This window comes from Puntigrus tetrazona, unplaced genomic scaffold (genome assembly GCF_018831695.1).
Source record: "Puntigrus tetrazona isolate hp1 unplaced genomic scaffold, ASM1883169v1 S000001111, whole genome shotgun sequence".
Classification (NCBI taxonomy): domain Eukaryota; kingdom Metazoa; phylum Chordata; class Actinopteri; order Cypriniformes; family Cyprinidae; genus Puntigrus; species Puntigrus tetrazona.
Genome location: NW_025048699.1, coordinates 2,258,986 through 2,273,944, shown reverse-complemented (window position 1 = coordinate 2,273,944; position 14,959 = coordinate 2,258,986). Strand labels below are relative to the sequence as shown.

The following is a 14,959-nucleotide window of genomic DNA, read 5'->3' as shown; positions in this document are numbered from 1 at the left end:
GTCAATATCTTTTCATTTGGTTTCTCAATAATGGCTATCGCCTCGGTCAAATCAAGGCTACGAAGGTTAAACTGTCTGCGTTTGTCCTCGGTCCTCGGTCCTTCAGGTGTCTTCTTCTAACGGACGGTTGATGTTTCACACTCAGGAGAGCTTGTGATGTCGGCGATGATGCTTTGTGATGTAAGAATGATACACGACCTCATTTCCAGGGGCTGTCGATCAACCCGGGTATTTTTATAAAGGACAAATGAAGATCTCGGCGGAGAAGCGTGACTGCAAACCTGAGCGCGAGACACGACCCGTAATATCTTCATTGTGATAAACTGCCAGAAAGCTGCTATTTATGAAACGTCCTTCAGGAGCCGGACGATGGCTGTTACCTGAGACGTTTCGGACCAAAAATAAATAAATAATTGGAGTGCACCCTCTCTCTGTCTCTCTGGTTGCGTTTTCTCTGGATAAATCAGTCTTGATTGACAGTGATGGCAAAGATGTGATAATTATCTGTTGTCTCTTAATGGCTTATAATTCTATTGTCTCTTTCTCTTTGGCGATTCATCATTGCCTCTTGTTTTTCTCCCTCTTCCATTTGTATCCTCTTCCATTACACCTGAGTGAAAGGTCTCTCTGAGGAAATGGCACGCTGATGCCTTAATGCTCGTGTTTAGATAGTAATACAAATTTTCTATTATGCATAGAAAGCCTCTTCCATCAGTTCATTTCAAGCAGGGTCATCGAGGTTAATGCGTAATATGGTAATGCGTTAATATGTTCTGTTCAAAATGTACAGACTTAAGCTTTATTCAAAACACCCAGCAACATAGTCATTAACAAAGCAACCACAGGACCGGTTCATATGCAGACCGAAACAGCACAACCACAAACGTTTGCATTTTGTGAGATGCACTCTTCATACCGCCTGACATTGTCACGGTAGAACCTAGAATAAAAGAATATTTAAATGTTATCAATGCCATTCCCCGTGACACTACAGAACATTAAGTACAATATGATATCTTAGAATCCATACGATCTCATAAATAAAAGAACATATTAGGTTTCAGTGATGTCATAAAGGTACTTCAAAAGATTCTTGGTTCCACAAAGAGCCATTGAGTCAAAGAGTTCTTTAGAGAACCATCTCTTTCTTACATTTTTATCATTTGAAGAGCCTTTTGCCACAACTGAAAGGTTCTTCGGATGTTAAAGGTTCTTTATGGAACCATTTAGACAAAAAGTTATTTTATGACATAGTGAAGCACCTTTATTTTTAAAAGTGTATTAAAACCTTTCTGTATGATGCCATTTAAAACTTTGTGAAGTTATTCTAACTTCCATATGAACCCACCTTTTTACATTCCATATGATGTTTTCTTTTTCCACTTATTATTGTTATGTCACAGAAAAACAATAAGAACATAGAACTTAGATTCCATATGAGGATCCTATTTTCAGTCAGTACTCATGATGTCGTATAAGAACATTTTTCATATGATGCCATAAAAGACCTTTTTACATTGCATATGATGCCACAGAATGTCATAAATATGCTCTTTTATTCCATTTCATGCCACAAAAGAACCTTTTTAAGTTCTGCATGACAACATAGAAGAGCCATGAAAGAATGTATAATAAGTTCCTTAATGATGAACCCTTTTTAGTTTCTATGATGTCATAACAGAATCCTTGGTCTCCACGTGGCAACCTAGAAGAACCATAAAACAACATTTTAGGCTCCATAAGAACACTTTTCAGTTTCTTATGATGTACAATGACATAAAACAACTTTTTTTTACATGTATATGATGCAATAAAATAATCAGATGGTTATTACAGGTTCCGTATGATGCTACAAAAGAGTTTTTTTCTCTTTTACATTCTGATATGCAATAAATGAACCACAGAAGGACCTTCTAAAAATTCCATAAATGTCGTAAAAGAACATTTAATTCCACGTGGCGTATAAGAGCTCTTTTTATGTAATATAAGAACATTTCAGTTCCTCATAAGTTTCACATATGCCATAAAAGAACCATTTTTAGGTGTATACAACGTTATTAAACGATGCTTTTTCTTTTTTGAATGCGGAAAGACTATAGATGAAAACTACTAGAATCATTTTCTTCTCAAAATTGTGAGATGCAATTGTGAGATTTCACTTATTTAAGTGCCATATGCCTTAAAAGACCACAGAGAAGATATCAAGAAAGATATCAAGTGCCATTGTAAATCTTGTGATGTCAGTAGTAGAACATTTTATGTTTTATATGATGCCATTAAATAACCATAAACAGATATTACGGGTTCCTGTGTGATTATATGAATTGAAGAACCAAAGAAGAACCTATCCAAATTCTATGCTTCTTTTTATAATCTAGTTTCTGATAAAAGCAACCCAAAAAAGGGTTCTCTATTTCACCAGCGGCGCTGCAAAGATTCTTAGGTGTAATCCCGCTGGTTTTGTTGCTGTTTCAGTCTGCTCATCGAGGTAGCTATCAGCGAATGAGTTCTGGGAGATGGTGTCTGAGATTAGGCCTCTGCTCCGCTGAATCGGTCTCCAGCCGGCTGCGGAAGAGAGATGCTGGCATCAACAGCGGCCTTCACAAAGACAAACCCAGCCCCGTGAAGCGCCGTCTGTTTACCGGTGACAACGATAAGAGAAAACTAGACGAAACAAGGACGAGCGATTACGCCCCCCTCTCGCTCTCCTTCCCACCGAACCTGCCATTTATCACCGTTCTCCACAGACGCCAGGGTCAAAGAAGAGGAGGAGGAGAAGTCGTGGCATGAACGAGGGGAGAAAAGAGAGGCGCATGAAAAAGTGTGTGCACGGCCCTATTAAAACTCCACTCCGAGATCCATTTCCGGCGTGTTCCCGCGGGATAATCACAATCACCACCCCTCATTCGGTCTTATCTAAGAGACTCTCAGACACCTCACTAGCCGCTTATCTCTCCTCGCACACTCCCTCCACACCTCCACTCCTCCGTCAGGCATTGCGTCACTCCCTCCATCCGCCGACTCTTCATTAGAAGTGAGTGATATGTCGGAGAGCTGGGCGGTTTCATCCATCTTTCCCACGCCCCTTCCTTTCCGGACGCCTGTAATCTGTTTTAAACCCGAAGAAGAGCGGGTCCCGGTAAAACTCACTCCGCGGCCTGTCGCACACGTTACACCGCACAGATGGGTCATTACGCTGTGAGAGAAACTGTATTTATAGCTGAAAATAATGAGGATTATTCACTTACGTGCTATTTGAGGAGCTCACTAGTGGAAACGTCATCAGAACGCAAACCAAAAATGTATCCGAGACAGAACTCGGCCGATGATTATAATTACAGAGTATGCAATGAAAGGAGTGACGTGTAAAATGGAACCAACTGTTTTTTAGTATTTGTGACCCTGGAGCACAAAACCAGTCTTAAGTCGCTGGGATATATTAGTAGCAATAGCCAAAAATATATTGTATGGGTCAAGTGTATAGATTTTTATTTTATGTCAAAAATCATTAGGATATTAAGTAAGGATCATGAAGATCATGAAGACAAAACTTAATTTTTGATTAGTAATATGCATTCCTAAGAACTATATTTAATTTTAAAGGTGATTTTCTTAGTATGTTAGTAATGGGTCCACTGAATGTTTGACTGAATCAGAAGTTGATTAGAAAGAGCAGAAGAATCCGATTCTCAGCATTTGAGCTGAATCTGTCCAAAAATCCACTGATTTGCTTTCTGAGATCCGTTTGGTAAGATCTCCCCAACCCTGATATTTCTCCGGCAGAACGTTTGTGCACGGACGCGCTGTAATTGACAACTTTCAAACGTCCTCCAAAGAAAACTTGTCAAAGTGACGTGAGGATGATGAGTGTGACGAAGAGGATGACGCTCGTCTCTGTGGGGTTTGCCCTCCAGTGGCATGAGATGAAAGCACTTATCAGCGCCAACAACGTCACGTCACCCTGAGTTAGTACCAGTGTCTTTCACACCTTTATAGACTTTCACAGCAGGTGGACTGCAGAAGAATGTGTGTGTGTGTGTGTGTGTGTGTGTGTGTGTGAGTTTGTCATGCTGAAGCTCAACGACTCAGAAAGGCTTTGCATCACTCATGGCTTTCATACGATTGACTGAGTGTCCAATGTTATGCTCAGAATCCAATTCTGTGGACATGAGCGGACGTCACACTAATATCCTTGAACACACACACACACACACACACACACACCTGAGGCTTATGTGTCGGCTGCCATCTCAGCAGGATTGTAAGAAGGACTTGCTCAAGACGCTCCACTGCAGTGATTTCTGAGGAACAGATTGTTATTCATTTAGCGAAACCGTTATGGCTGCTCTCATTCAGCTAAAGGAAGAAAAATGATCACTCTTTACACATTTTTTACTATTTCTGAAACATGGACGTTTACTTCCTGGATTATTCACCTTTTAATTTAGTTTAGAGTTTCAGGAGATCTCAGTGACAAACTACGCGCGGAATACCAAAGTCTGCAAACACAAATCAAACATCTCAATACGAAGTCAAGTATTTTACATTTTTACAAATTATCTACACTCCGGTTTGGTGTACTTTTTTTAGAAAATAAACTTTTATTCAAGATATATATATATATATATATATATATATATATATATATATATATATATATATATATATATATATATATATTTTTTTTTAATGGGGTTTTGTTGTTGTTTTTTGTTTTCAAAGAATCTTGGGAGGAAATAAAGTTTCCACAAAAATATGAAGCTTTATCATTGTAATATTAATAACAGCAAGTACTATTTTGTATAATTTGTATTGTTGCAAATATGTAGTTTCGAATGTATCATTTTATCGTTATTGGCAGCGAGACATAAGTTTTATGTTATTTTATTTTTGCAAAAGGTTTATTCATTTCAATGCATATTTTTATTATTGTTTTAGTTTTACTTACAGTTAACTATAATAACCCTTATCAGCAGTGTTTTAATCATAATGATAATAATAAAAAATGTTTCCAGAGAAGCCAAACATCACTTATGAAGGATAATGTGACACCGAAGACTGGAGTAATGATGTTAAAAATGCAGTTTAGCATCACAGGAATGAATTACATCATTTGCATTAAAATACAAAAAAAGTTCCTAATAAAATTTCACTGTTTTAACTGAATTTTTATCAAATAAATGGAGCGTTTGTCAGCATAAGAGTCTCACAAGAGTCTTCTTCCAGAAACACTGAAAGTATTATCTTACCCACACCAAACATTTGAACTGTAATGTACATGCTATTCATATTAGTTCAATATTAGTGCCACTGTATGCAAAAAAATTGTCTAATTTGTTTGTTTTTCTAAGGAGACACAAGTGGATGTTTAAGTTGACCCTGTGAGTATATGTGTTGGTTTTTGTGTGTGTTCATTGCAGTTTAGACAAACTTTATTCCCTGAGTGACTCCGAATGGAAGATGCAGTTTACCGCACCGGTAAGGGCTCACAATGAATGCTGCTTCATTCAACCAGCCGTAAAAGAGTGTGTGTGTTAGTGTTTGTTATGTGTGTGTGTGTGTGTGTGTGTGTGTGTGTGTGGAAGTGGGATACGAAGAGCTAACAGGAATATAAACAGGGAAACGTGCATGACCAAGACTGATAACCACAGATAGTGCATCCCGGAAAAACCTGCGGCAGTGAATTTATCCAATTGATCAGACACAGACTTCAATAAGGCTGTAAATAGATCCTTAAAATACTGTTACCTCACAAAATTAGAATCTAAATGATAAAAAAAAAATAACTTGAGTGTCCGGTTATCTCAGATACGAAATATATATATATATATATATATATATATAGATATATATATATATATATATATATATATATATATATATATATATATATATATATATATATATATATATATATATGGGGGAAATCTCACAAAAACATTCACAACATATTTTTATAAAACGCAGACATTTTGAAAGAGTAAATGTTGAAAATGTTATATTATGTTGCCAGATGAGAAAATTAGACTTCAGTGATGTTTTAGAAACATTTTTAACTCTATAATCATACCATTCTCTGCTAAGTGTTATTTCAGTATTTTTATATAGTATTTATTAATAACTTTGCATTAGCTTTTGTCATATATATATACATATATATATATATATATATATATATATATATATATATATATTTTTTTTTTTTTTTTTTTAATTTATTCTTTTTTCAACATTTCACAACAAAAGCAAAAATAAACGGGTTTGTCTTAAAGTAGAATATAATTTATACGTCTTATTTTTTTGGAGCTGAAATATATAACTATATATAACTATATTCTTGACAGGCCCTTTGAGATCCGACGCATCCCTCCGCATCTCCGCTAAATGATTTGAACAAAAAAGTGATCCAAATGATGGATTAGACAGCACTAATGGTGAGTTTCACGCTTAAAGAAGTGGCCTCTCATTACGCCGAAGCGTGACTATCTTCCTCGCAAGCGTGCGAGCGGCTCTACGTCAAGAACAAAGACGTTCTGATTGCCCTTTTTCAATCTGCCATCTCAGTGTTTTCAATCCATTAAGTAGACCCGCTACCCACAATACCTTACGAGGAACTGTGATTGCGGTGTGTACGTGACATCATTAACCCTGCATCACAGCGTCATAGTGTTAACATTAGCATCGATTGTTCCAGTCTGATAAACAGGACATGGGTCATTAGCCTAATCATACACAAATAAGTCCTCTTTTCATCTTTTTTCTTCTCTGTCTTCGTCCACACAGCATCTCCCGGGCCTCTGTTTTGTGGTATTAGCCGGCTGAGAGTGCATGCTGAATTTCAGCCATTTTATAAAATTGCCCTTTTAGATTCAAGATTTCTTCGAAATGAAGTCTTTCATAAGGCAAACCCAAGGACAAAATAAGCTATCTATGTTTGGCATATGCGTATGTATCAGACGGCTCTCTGATCTCAGGGCTGGAGGTATTATAAAGAAAGAAGCTTGTGAGATGAGGTCAGGGGGTGACAAGGGTTTCATCTAATTGTTATTGAGGCCATGCGTTTGACCTGCTGACAAAGTTTAAAATGACATAATCAGCCTATGGCATTAGAGAGCACTAGTGCATTAGCGCTTTTTCTGCGGTAAAGTATTTTTTCCGTTCATTTTTCTAGTAGAGATTTTTAAAACGTCTAGAAACGCTAGAATAATTTTCTTTTCTGCATGGGCTCTGCCGTGATACATTTTCTACTCGTATTTACAATTAAATTCGAACAAAATCAGCGCATCCTTGTGTCAAGGCTTTACAGAAGATCGCATCTAGTGCCTTCAGTGAACATTCTCCAAACTGGTGCTACGAGGATGCGGAGAGACACAGAAGAGTTGAATTATGTCGAATTTAAGGACAAAATGTTCAGTATCCCTTTAAAGCCCGTACCCTTTTGTGTTCCGCAGGGAAAAAAAGTTAGGTAATGAGTCTGAGAGGCTATAATTTGCTCACTGTTAGCGAATTAGCAATTATTAATCAGCTAAATGCGCCTCGCTACTGTAATGCTGTAATGTGTTTGGTAAAGCTCTCCGATTGTGTTTTGTCAGTTTCCAGCTTGATTTGATCACTTGACATGTTTTTGCAGCACTTTGTGAGTTTGTTGTTGTGAAACCCAGCTATATTTTCACCCTTGCTCAAGTATCTCATGATGCAACTCTCTCCCTCAATCTGGATTTCGCCCCCTCCTCTTCTTTTTTTTTATCTCCCTCTCATGCTCATTCTCCCTAACAGTCCCACGTGTTGCAGTGGTGGTGTAATTTCCACCGTTGGCTGATTTCTGCGTTGATGTGCGCAGTAGGGGACTAGCGCAGCTGTGCTTACCTCTTTGCACGTCCTGCTGGGATTCTCAGTTCGTTATCAATTATTCTGCTAAACTCTCTCTGGAGCGCGTGGTTCCGACCGGGATAATGCGAGCGCCAACCTTTAATCAAGCGTGAGACGACCCGTCTCATCAAATCCCACAGAGACGCAATAAGAGTCATAGTTTCACACACAAACACACACACATTTCATTCATAAAATATTCTGTCCGAACGTTTTACATCTACACTCAATAAACCTACAGCTGTTTTTGTTGTGAAATGAGGTTCTTGGTTTGTTTTTGATCTAGATAATGTTTTTACTTTCTTCACGCAGATACATGTTCCTTTTCTTATCATGCAGGATTCATTGGTGCACATTATTTCAAAACAACATTTTGCCCATGAAAACGGCCAACAATGCGGCCATGGAATTGTTTTTCACACTTTAAGGTAACCTTGGGTCATTAAAAAATAAATCACACTTCTCATAATGTACCCAGGTTTAACAATTAATCCTGTGTATTCATAATCACACTTACATTAGCAAACATATTTGCATATTCACAATTACAGTGTCCAATTAAAGTGCCCTATCAAGATAGTAATGACTATAAAGGCAAGAATAATACTCTCAAATAGTAACTCACTCTCCAATTGACAAAAAGGAGAAAAGACATTTTCTGTGAATGTGTGAGATGTCCGGTTGTAGGGAATGAGACGAAGAAAAACCCACCCTTGAAGCATCCTAGATGTATGTGACAGATGAATCAAATCAAAGCTATAGTAAAAATTGTCCTGGTCCTTCCAAGCCTTTCAGTGGGGACAAGGGGTGTTTGTTGTCAACAGTTCAGAAGATGTGAAATAAAGTGCGTGCATCTATACTAAAACGTTACTCACACAGCTCTGGGAGGTGAATAAAGGCAATTAATAATAATTAGTATATTACTAATACAAACGGATTTGCTACAGGAGGCCTTTATTCACTTCCCAGAGCCATGTGAGGGACATTTTTATTACGGATGCATGCACTTTATTTTATGTTTTCTGAACTGTTGACAACACCCATTTATCTCCATTGAAAGGCTTGGAGCTAGGACAGATTATAGTGTAACTTTAATTGATTTGTCTGGAAGAAGAAAGTCATATACACCTAAAAGCTTTGAGGGTGATTAAAACATAAGCTAATTTTTATTTTTGGGTGAACACTACAAAATTGCTGCTAACCCCGACCTGGTTTCATAACCAAGGGGAAACAGTGCCGCCAACCCCGTTATAAATTGCAAGAATAGGTTAAAATTTGAAAATAGAACAAATCACATGGTAAGTGGAAAAAAAAGTAGTCACTAATTTTAGGAAAAAAAATGCCTACTTATTTCACAGCTGTTACATCTTTGTTGACCCTGAAACAACATTGTGATTAACCAATCAGATATGAAGAACCATTTAGTAGTTTTTGTGAAGTTTAGGCTAACAAACAGTGTTTGGTGCTTGTGCATCAGTGTCATTCATCTATCATTTCCTCAGATTTTAGCCATTACTAAAGGTTTAGGTGTAGAGATATGATCGAAATCACTTTGTTCAAAAATATGTTGACCCAGGAACACAAGGAACTCAGCAATATCAGGACGTGTGCTACAAAAACATGTTCTTTCTTGTTGAAGTGTAGCATCAAAATCTATAGCTCTTATTATTTGTTCACATTGCAGTGCATCATAGGGTAGTTGTATTTTCTCACCCTCTATTAGGAGTAAAGGACATTTCTTAAGCATTTTGGTGATAACTTAATAACTTAATATATTAACATGTATGTTTAAGCTAAAATACTGCCATAACATTGTTAAGTGGTGGTATAAAGTATTTATAATAATGATTTTGGTTGAAGTATTTCTTTAAGCACAGTCACTTCTTTTAGTTCCTACGTCATGTTGAGGGACGGTCAAGATGTCGAGGGGACCTTGGTGATGCCTGGTGAATGCAAAAGAAAGACGTGTCTGAACATCGTCCTCCATCATAGGACAGATTTGACAGGATAAGGCAAAGCCCAACTCCTCTGCAGTCATGATGTGAGCAAGTTGTCAGCGATGATGGCGTGCATCTGCAGTACGAGAGCGCGGCGATAAAACATTAATCGATCTGTTGATTTAAAAGTAGTAGATGAAGCAATCTATTGGATTCAGGTCAGCGGTTTTAATGAAGAGGTCCAGCTGACCAGAGCTTATTAAATTGATAGTCGTGTGTCTTGTCTGAAAACATTGGAGTTTTTAAATAATAAAAAGTTATTTTTGGGGTTTTTTTTTTTACTTGATGACTCATTAACAGAAACGATCTCTGAGAAGTTTATATAAGTAGCCTATCCTAAAGTGCTTTGACATTTTACTTGCTGAATATCAACCATAATTCAGGTTGATATTCTCAGGCAATAATTGCATTGTATAAACATACATAAACATATAACATACTGTGCGATAATTAGATGCTGATAATTCACATTTTTAATTATTTTAATATTGCAACTAAACAATAAGCATTATATAAAGTTATATGAACCTTTTGCACGGTAACTTCTGTCTTAAAGTAATATTCCACTACAGATTACTCATATTTTATCTTAATTATAGATTTGTTTCTTATAAACACTGAACTTTTCAGTTCATAAGATGTTAATTGATGGACTGGTGTGGATTATTGTGATGTTTATCAGGTGCTGACTCATTCTGACGGCACCCATTCACTGCATAGGATCAAGAGATGCAGTGCTAAATTTCTCCACATCTGTTTTTACGTAGAAACTAACTCATCTACATCTTCGATGACCTGAGGGTGATTTAGTTTTCCTTTTTAGGTCAACTATTTCTCTAATGGCAGTTCACCGGGTAATTTGTGACAGAACAAATTTGCTTCCCTTTACAAAATGAGTAGATTAGAACAAGAGTTTTCTTGCGTAAAATTAAAAATTACTGTAACCAGAGTTCTCTTTGCTCATGTTTACTGATTTTATTACAAAAGTTCTTTAATACAGATAAATAAATAAAGACAGTAACATTTGTCATACATACTGGATTGTAATACTTGTGCAGTACCGCTCTTTAGATTTGATTCGGGCTCTTCAAAATGAAACATGCTGAACAAAACACTGATGTGCACCAACACAAGTACATATTTTATTTAACATCAGCCACAGATCTTACAAGTTTATGATATTAAAAAGATCAGAAGTGTCAAATGAAAAGATGAGGCAAAAATAAATAATTTTTTAATAAGGAAAATATACAAAGGCTCAAACTCAACTAAGTTTGGCATCCCCCTGAACAAGAGCAGGGAACAGAGAAGGTCTTATGCTCTTAAACACACGTCTTCAACGCTGTTGCCCTTCATCTGCTGAAGCTCTTGGTGGCCCAGTAGCCGATATTGGAAACTAACTCGATTTACAAACTTCCCGCTCGACACCATTCTGACCACAGTGTTATCACAGCCGACCTTCATTTGAGCTGATGGGGAAAAGAGATATAGGGGGGTTTATGAGATTCTTTGAACGCTAAATTGCTCAGAAAGATGATGCACCGCAGATAAAGAAGGAAAGCTCACCTGGTCCGTTAAAGGAGTAGCAGAGATCTGCCATAGGGAACATCTTGGACGTGTCCATGCCGTTTCCACCCAGAAGCTCGACAAAGTCTCCAGAACCGGCACAGCCGAGAATGGACCGCTATACGGACAAACCAAAAGTCATTAGAATTGATCAGTGCCTTTTAATTTTTCTAGAGATATCAAATTAGCTTGTCTCAAATAAACAATCTTAAACGAACAACCACTCTGTTTTACTCTATTCCAGTTGTTGTTCTGCACACCCAGCTTCAAGTTAACAACAAAAAGACTTTACAATTGTAAATAAAAAATAGTTAATTTAATTCAGTTTTATTTTGTAAATAGGCTACTAGTTCTCGACCAGAAATAATATTTGTATAGCAGAACTTTAAGCTATACTTTAACCTTATAAACAATTTGAAATAATAAAAATTGTAAAAAAAAAATAAATAAAAAAAATATATATATATATATATATATATATATATATATATATATATATATATATATATATATATATATATATATATATATAAACAATTTGTAAATAAAAATGTATTTATTATAATAATATTTATTATTTTGTTTTATTGATTCATTGGGAAGGCTAATTTGTCTAAATGCTGCATTTCTTGACCAGGAATGCTTACCTTGAGATCATTGTGTTGGCCGAGACTGAGCTCTCCAATCTGGATCTCCACTGGATATATAATGGAAAAACTGCAGTTCCTGTGCTGCTGTGGAATGATCATGGTAAAACTGCCCTCTGGGGTCTGAGATACAACATTACAGGCTGCAAAGAGAGAGAGAGAGAGAGAGAGAGAGAGAGAGAGCAGATGGTTAACCATCAGTATCTTGCACGTTAAGCTTCATGCATGGCTTTTGCATGAGCCATATGTCATTGGGCTGACAGTATAAATACTCTGAACCTTCCGGACATTAGTGACATTAGTTTTCAAGTACATCAGTACTGCTGAACGGCGTCGATGAAAGCATCATTTTTTGCATTTCTGTGCACTTACGGAACGGATTGATGAGTTTGCGGAATGTTACTGTGAAGCTGCTCCCCGATTGGTGGAGCCTGAAGAACAGCATGGCGACATTCTGAGACGACCGTACGACCGGTCGAGTCACTCCGGTCTCGCAGTAATCAGAGTAGCGCTCGTACAGAGGAAGAGGATGGTCTTGTGTGCTGGGAAACTTCTCGCCCTTCATCACCCAGCCATCAAACACCTTAAAGGCAAAAAAAGTTTCCTTAATGCGCCATTTTACTGTTACAATAATTTTTCACATGCATAAACATTATCGAAGTACGCTTTACAAGAAAATACTGCTCAGGTCTTTCTACTTTAAAATTAAGTTAAATTCTTGCCATTTCTTAGTGAAAGCACATCTTACACAATTATGATTTGTGTGTGTGTGTGTGTGTGTGTGTGCTTCAAGTCTATTTAGTTCCGGTTCAGTTTACATAATTCCCTTCAGTTCTGTTTCAGGTCACTCCAGCGCTAATAAATGATCTCAAATTTATTTAAACGATATCCAAAATGGGTTTTTCAGGTTTAGTAAACGACATTCATTATGCACTAAACATGCACTAGTTTAGCTATATTCAGAATTATACAGCAAAACTAGTCTGCAGTGCTTAATTGGATTTTTATTGAATGTTTTAGATAATTGCAAACATGCTTGTTGTTGTAAGACCTGACATTTAACGATATGACACGTGATCTTTTGGCGCCCTGACTTAACCTGGCTTAGTGTGTGCATTGGCGGCTTGACCTGGTCGAGATTTGCACAAACACACCAGCTGTTTATGTAGAACAAAATAAGTGACCGAAAGACTTTCAACGAAGACGCAAGGACGTGTCACCTTTACGAAATCCCCTCCTCTGCAGTCGATGTTGACCGCGTCGTACTCGATGCTAATGATGTCGCTGGGCTCGCCGATGAAAAACACGGCGCAGTTTAACTGTGGGCGTTCCGCCGTGAATGTGAACTGACCCTCTACGGCCACCATGTCCAGACATCCTGAGAGAAAGGTGAAGAAAAAAAGGTGAATGTCCTGAAAATATACATAGTCTGAGTAATGAATAACCGCTATTTGGATACGAAAAAGTCTAATACAGCGGCGAGACGGTTAAAAACGACACATGGAGTCAGCATCGCTATATAAATCGTTAATTTATTTATCCGTGACGCGTATCGTTTGGCAAATGAAATCCCAGAGGTTTCTGTTGACACTCACTGAGCGCTCGGCGGTACACAAACTCCTCCGGTAACTCTCGCTTTAGTTCAGAGCTGAGCAGAGATAATAATCCTTCCGGGCTGATCTCGTTTTCCTGATAAAACAACGGAAAAAAAAATACATGGGAATGACCGGGATTAGAAAAAGGCGTCAATACAGACAATGTAAATAAATTAGGATTGCACGCGAGGAAATGAGGACTCCTTAGAGCTTTTTAAGTTTCACAAAACTTAAAATGATATAGATTGAAACAATATACAAACATATTTATCTACACGCATTAAGTGTGTGCTCTATAAATGCTCTCGCAGTCGATGCATTTCACCCAGAATTACTTTTTTATGTATTTTCATTAAATGTTTAATGTTTTCTTGAAACATAAAAACACATTGTGCGGCGCACAAGCTCACAAAAAGTTGCACGTATCATTATTACATTGCTATTGCGATGCCCGCTTGAGCCAAAACACTTAATAAGCGCACACGCAGCTCGCGATAGGCACGTCAAAAGTTAAACGTAAAGCTACGAAGCTACTCTAATGATTGTGTGTGTGTGTGTGTGTGTGCGTGTGCGTGTGCGCGCGTGTTCGAGTGAGCAGGTGTGAATATCTCACCTGTATGTCCAGAAAGCGCGCGTGTCCCCGGAGAGCCGTGACGCTCAACAGGAGGAAACACAGCTGTGCGCGCGAAGTGCCTGACATCTCCCTGCGTCTGTCCGCGAAGATTTGCGCAATAAGAGAAGAATTCCGCGAGCTCCCGACCAGACTGCTCCTTTTATACCCCCTCACATAAATAGAGGAGGGGGGGCTGCCTGTACGGATCAATTGATGTGAGTCCTAGAGAGAGAGAGAGAGAGAGAGAGAGAGAGAGAGAGAGAGAGAGAGGGAGAGGGGGGACATGACAGATAGCTAGTGTTTATTATACTTTTTATAGTAGTAGTTGAATAGTCTGGTAAAAAAATGGACTTTAAAACCAAATTTGTACTTGTAGTAAAAATGATTAAATCGAGGCAATTTGCACTAGTAAAAGATCAATTGTAGCAGGCTAAATTAAGAAATGTTACTGAGATTCCTCATAGGGTGTCATTTTTTATGAATACGCAGTGATCTTAATATTTTCTACTCACTGTTTTTAATACATAGTAGCATTGATTCATAATGTTTTTTAAAAGACAAAGACAGTATTATTTTTAATATAAACGTAAAAATAATTTATTTTATATTATTGCACGCACACACACACACACACACACACACACACACACACACACACACACACACATATAT

General features: G+C 37.5%; 1 protein-coding gene across 1 annotated transcript; it reads right to left on the bottom strand.

The window, feature by feature from the left end:
* Positions 1–10,826: 10,826 nt before the first annotated feature.
* On the bottom strand, positions 10,827–14,442 carry LOC122340955 (corticotropin releasing hormone binding protein). Its single transcript, XM_043234218.1, has 7 exons — positions 14,288–14,442; positions 13,675–13,768; positions 13,300–13,457; positions 12,452–12,662; positions 12,080–12,222; positions 11,433–11,550; positions 10,827–11,335 (listed from the first exon to the last, which is right to left on the bottom strand). Exons 1-7 carry the CDS (start codon positions 14,372–14,374, stop codon positions 11,181–11,183), a joined length of 966 nt encoding a protein of 321 aa, XP_043090153.1. The 5' UTR covers positions 14,375–14,442; the 3' UTR covers positions 10,827–11,180.
* Between the last annotated feature and the right edge of the window lie 517 nt (positions 14,443–14,959).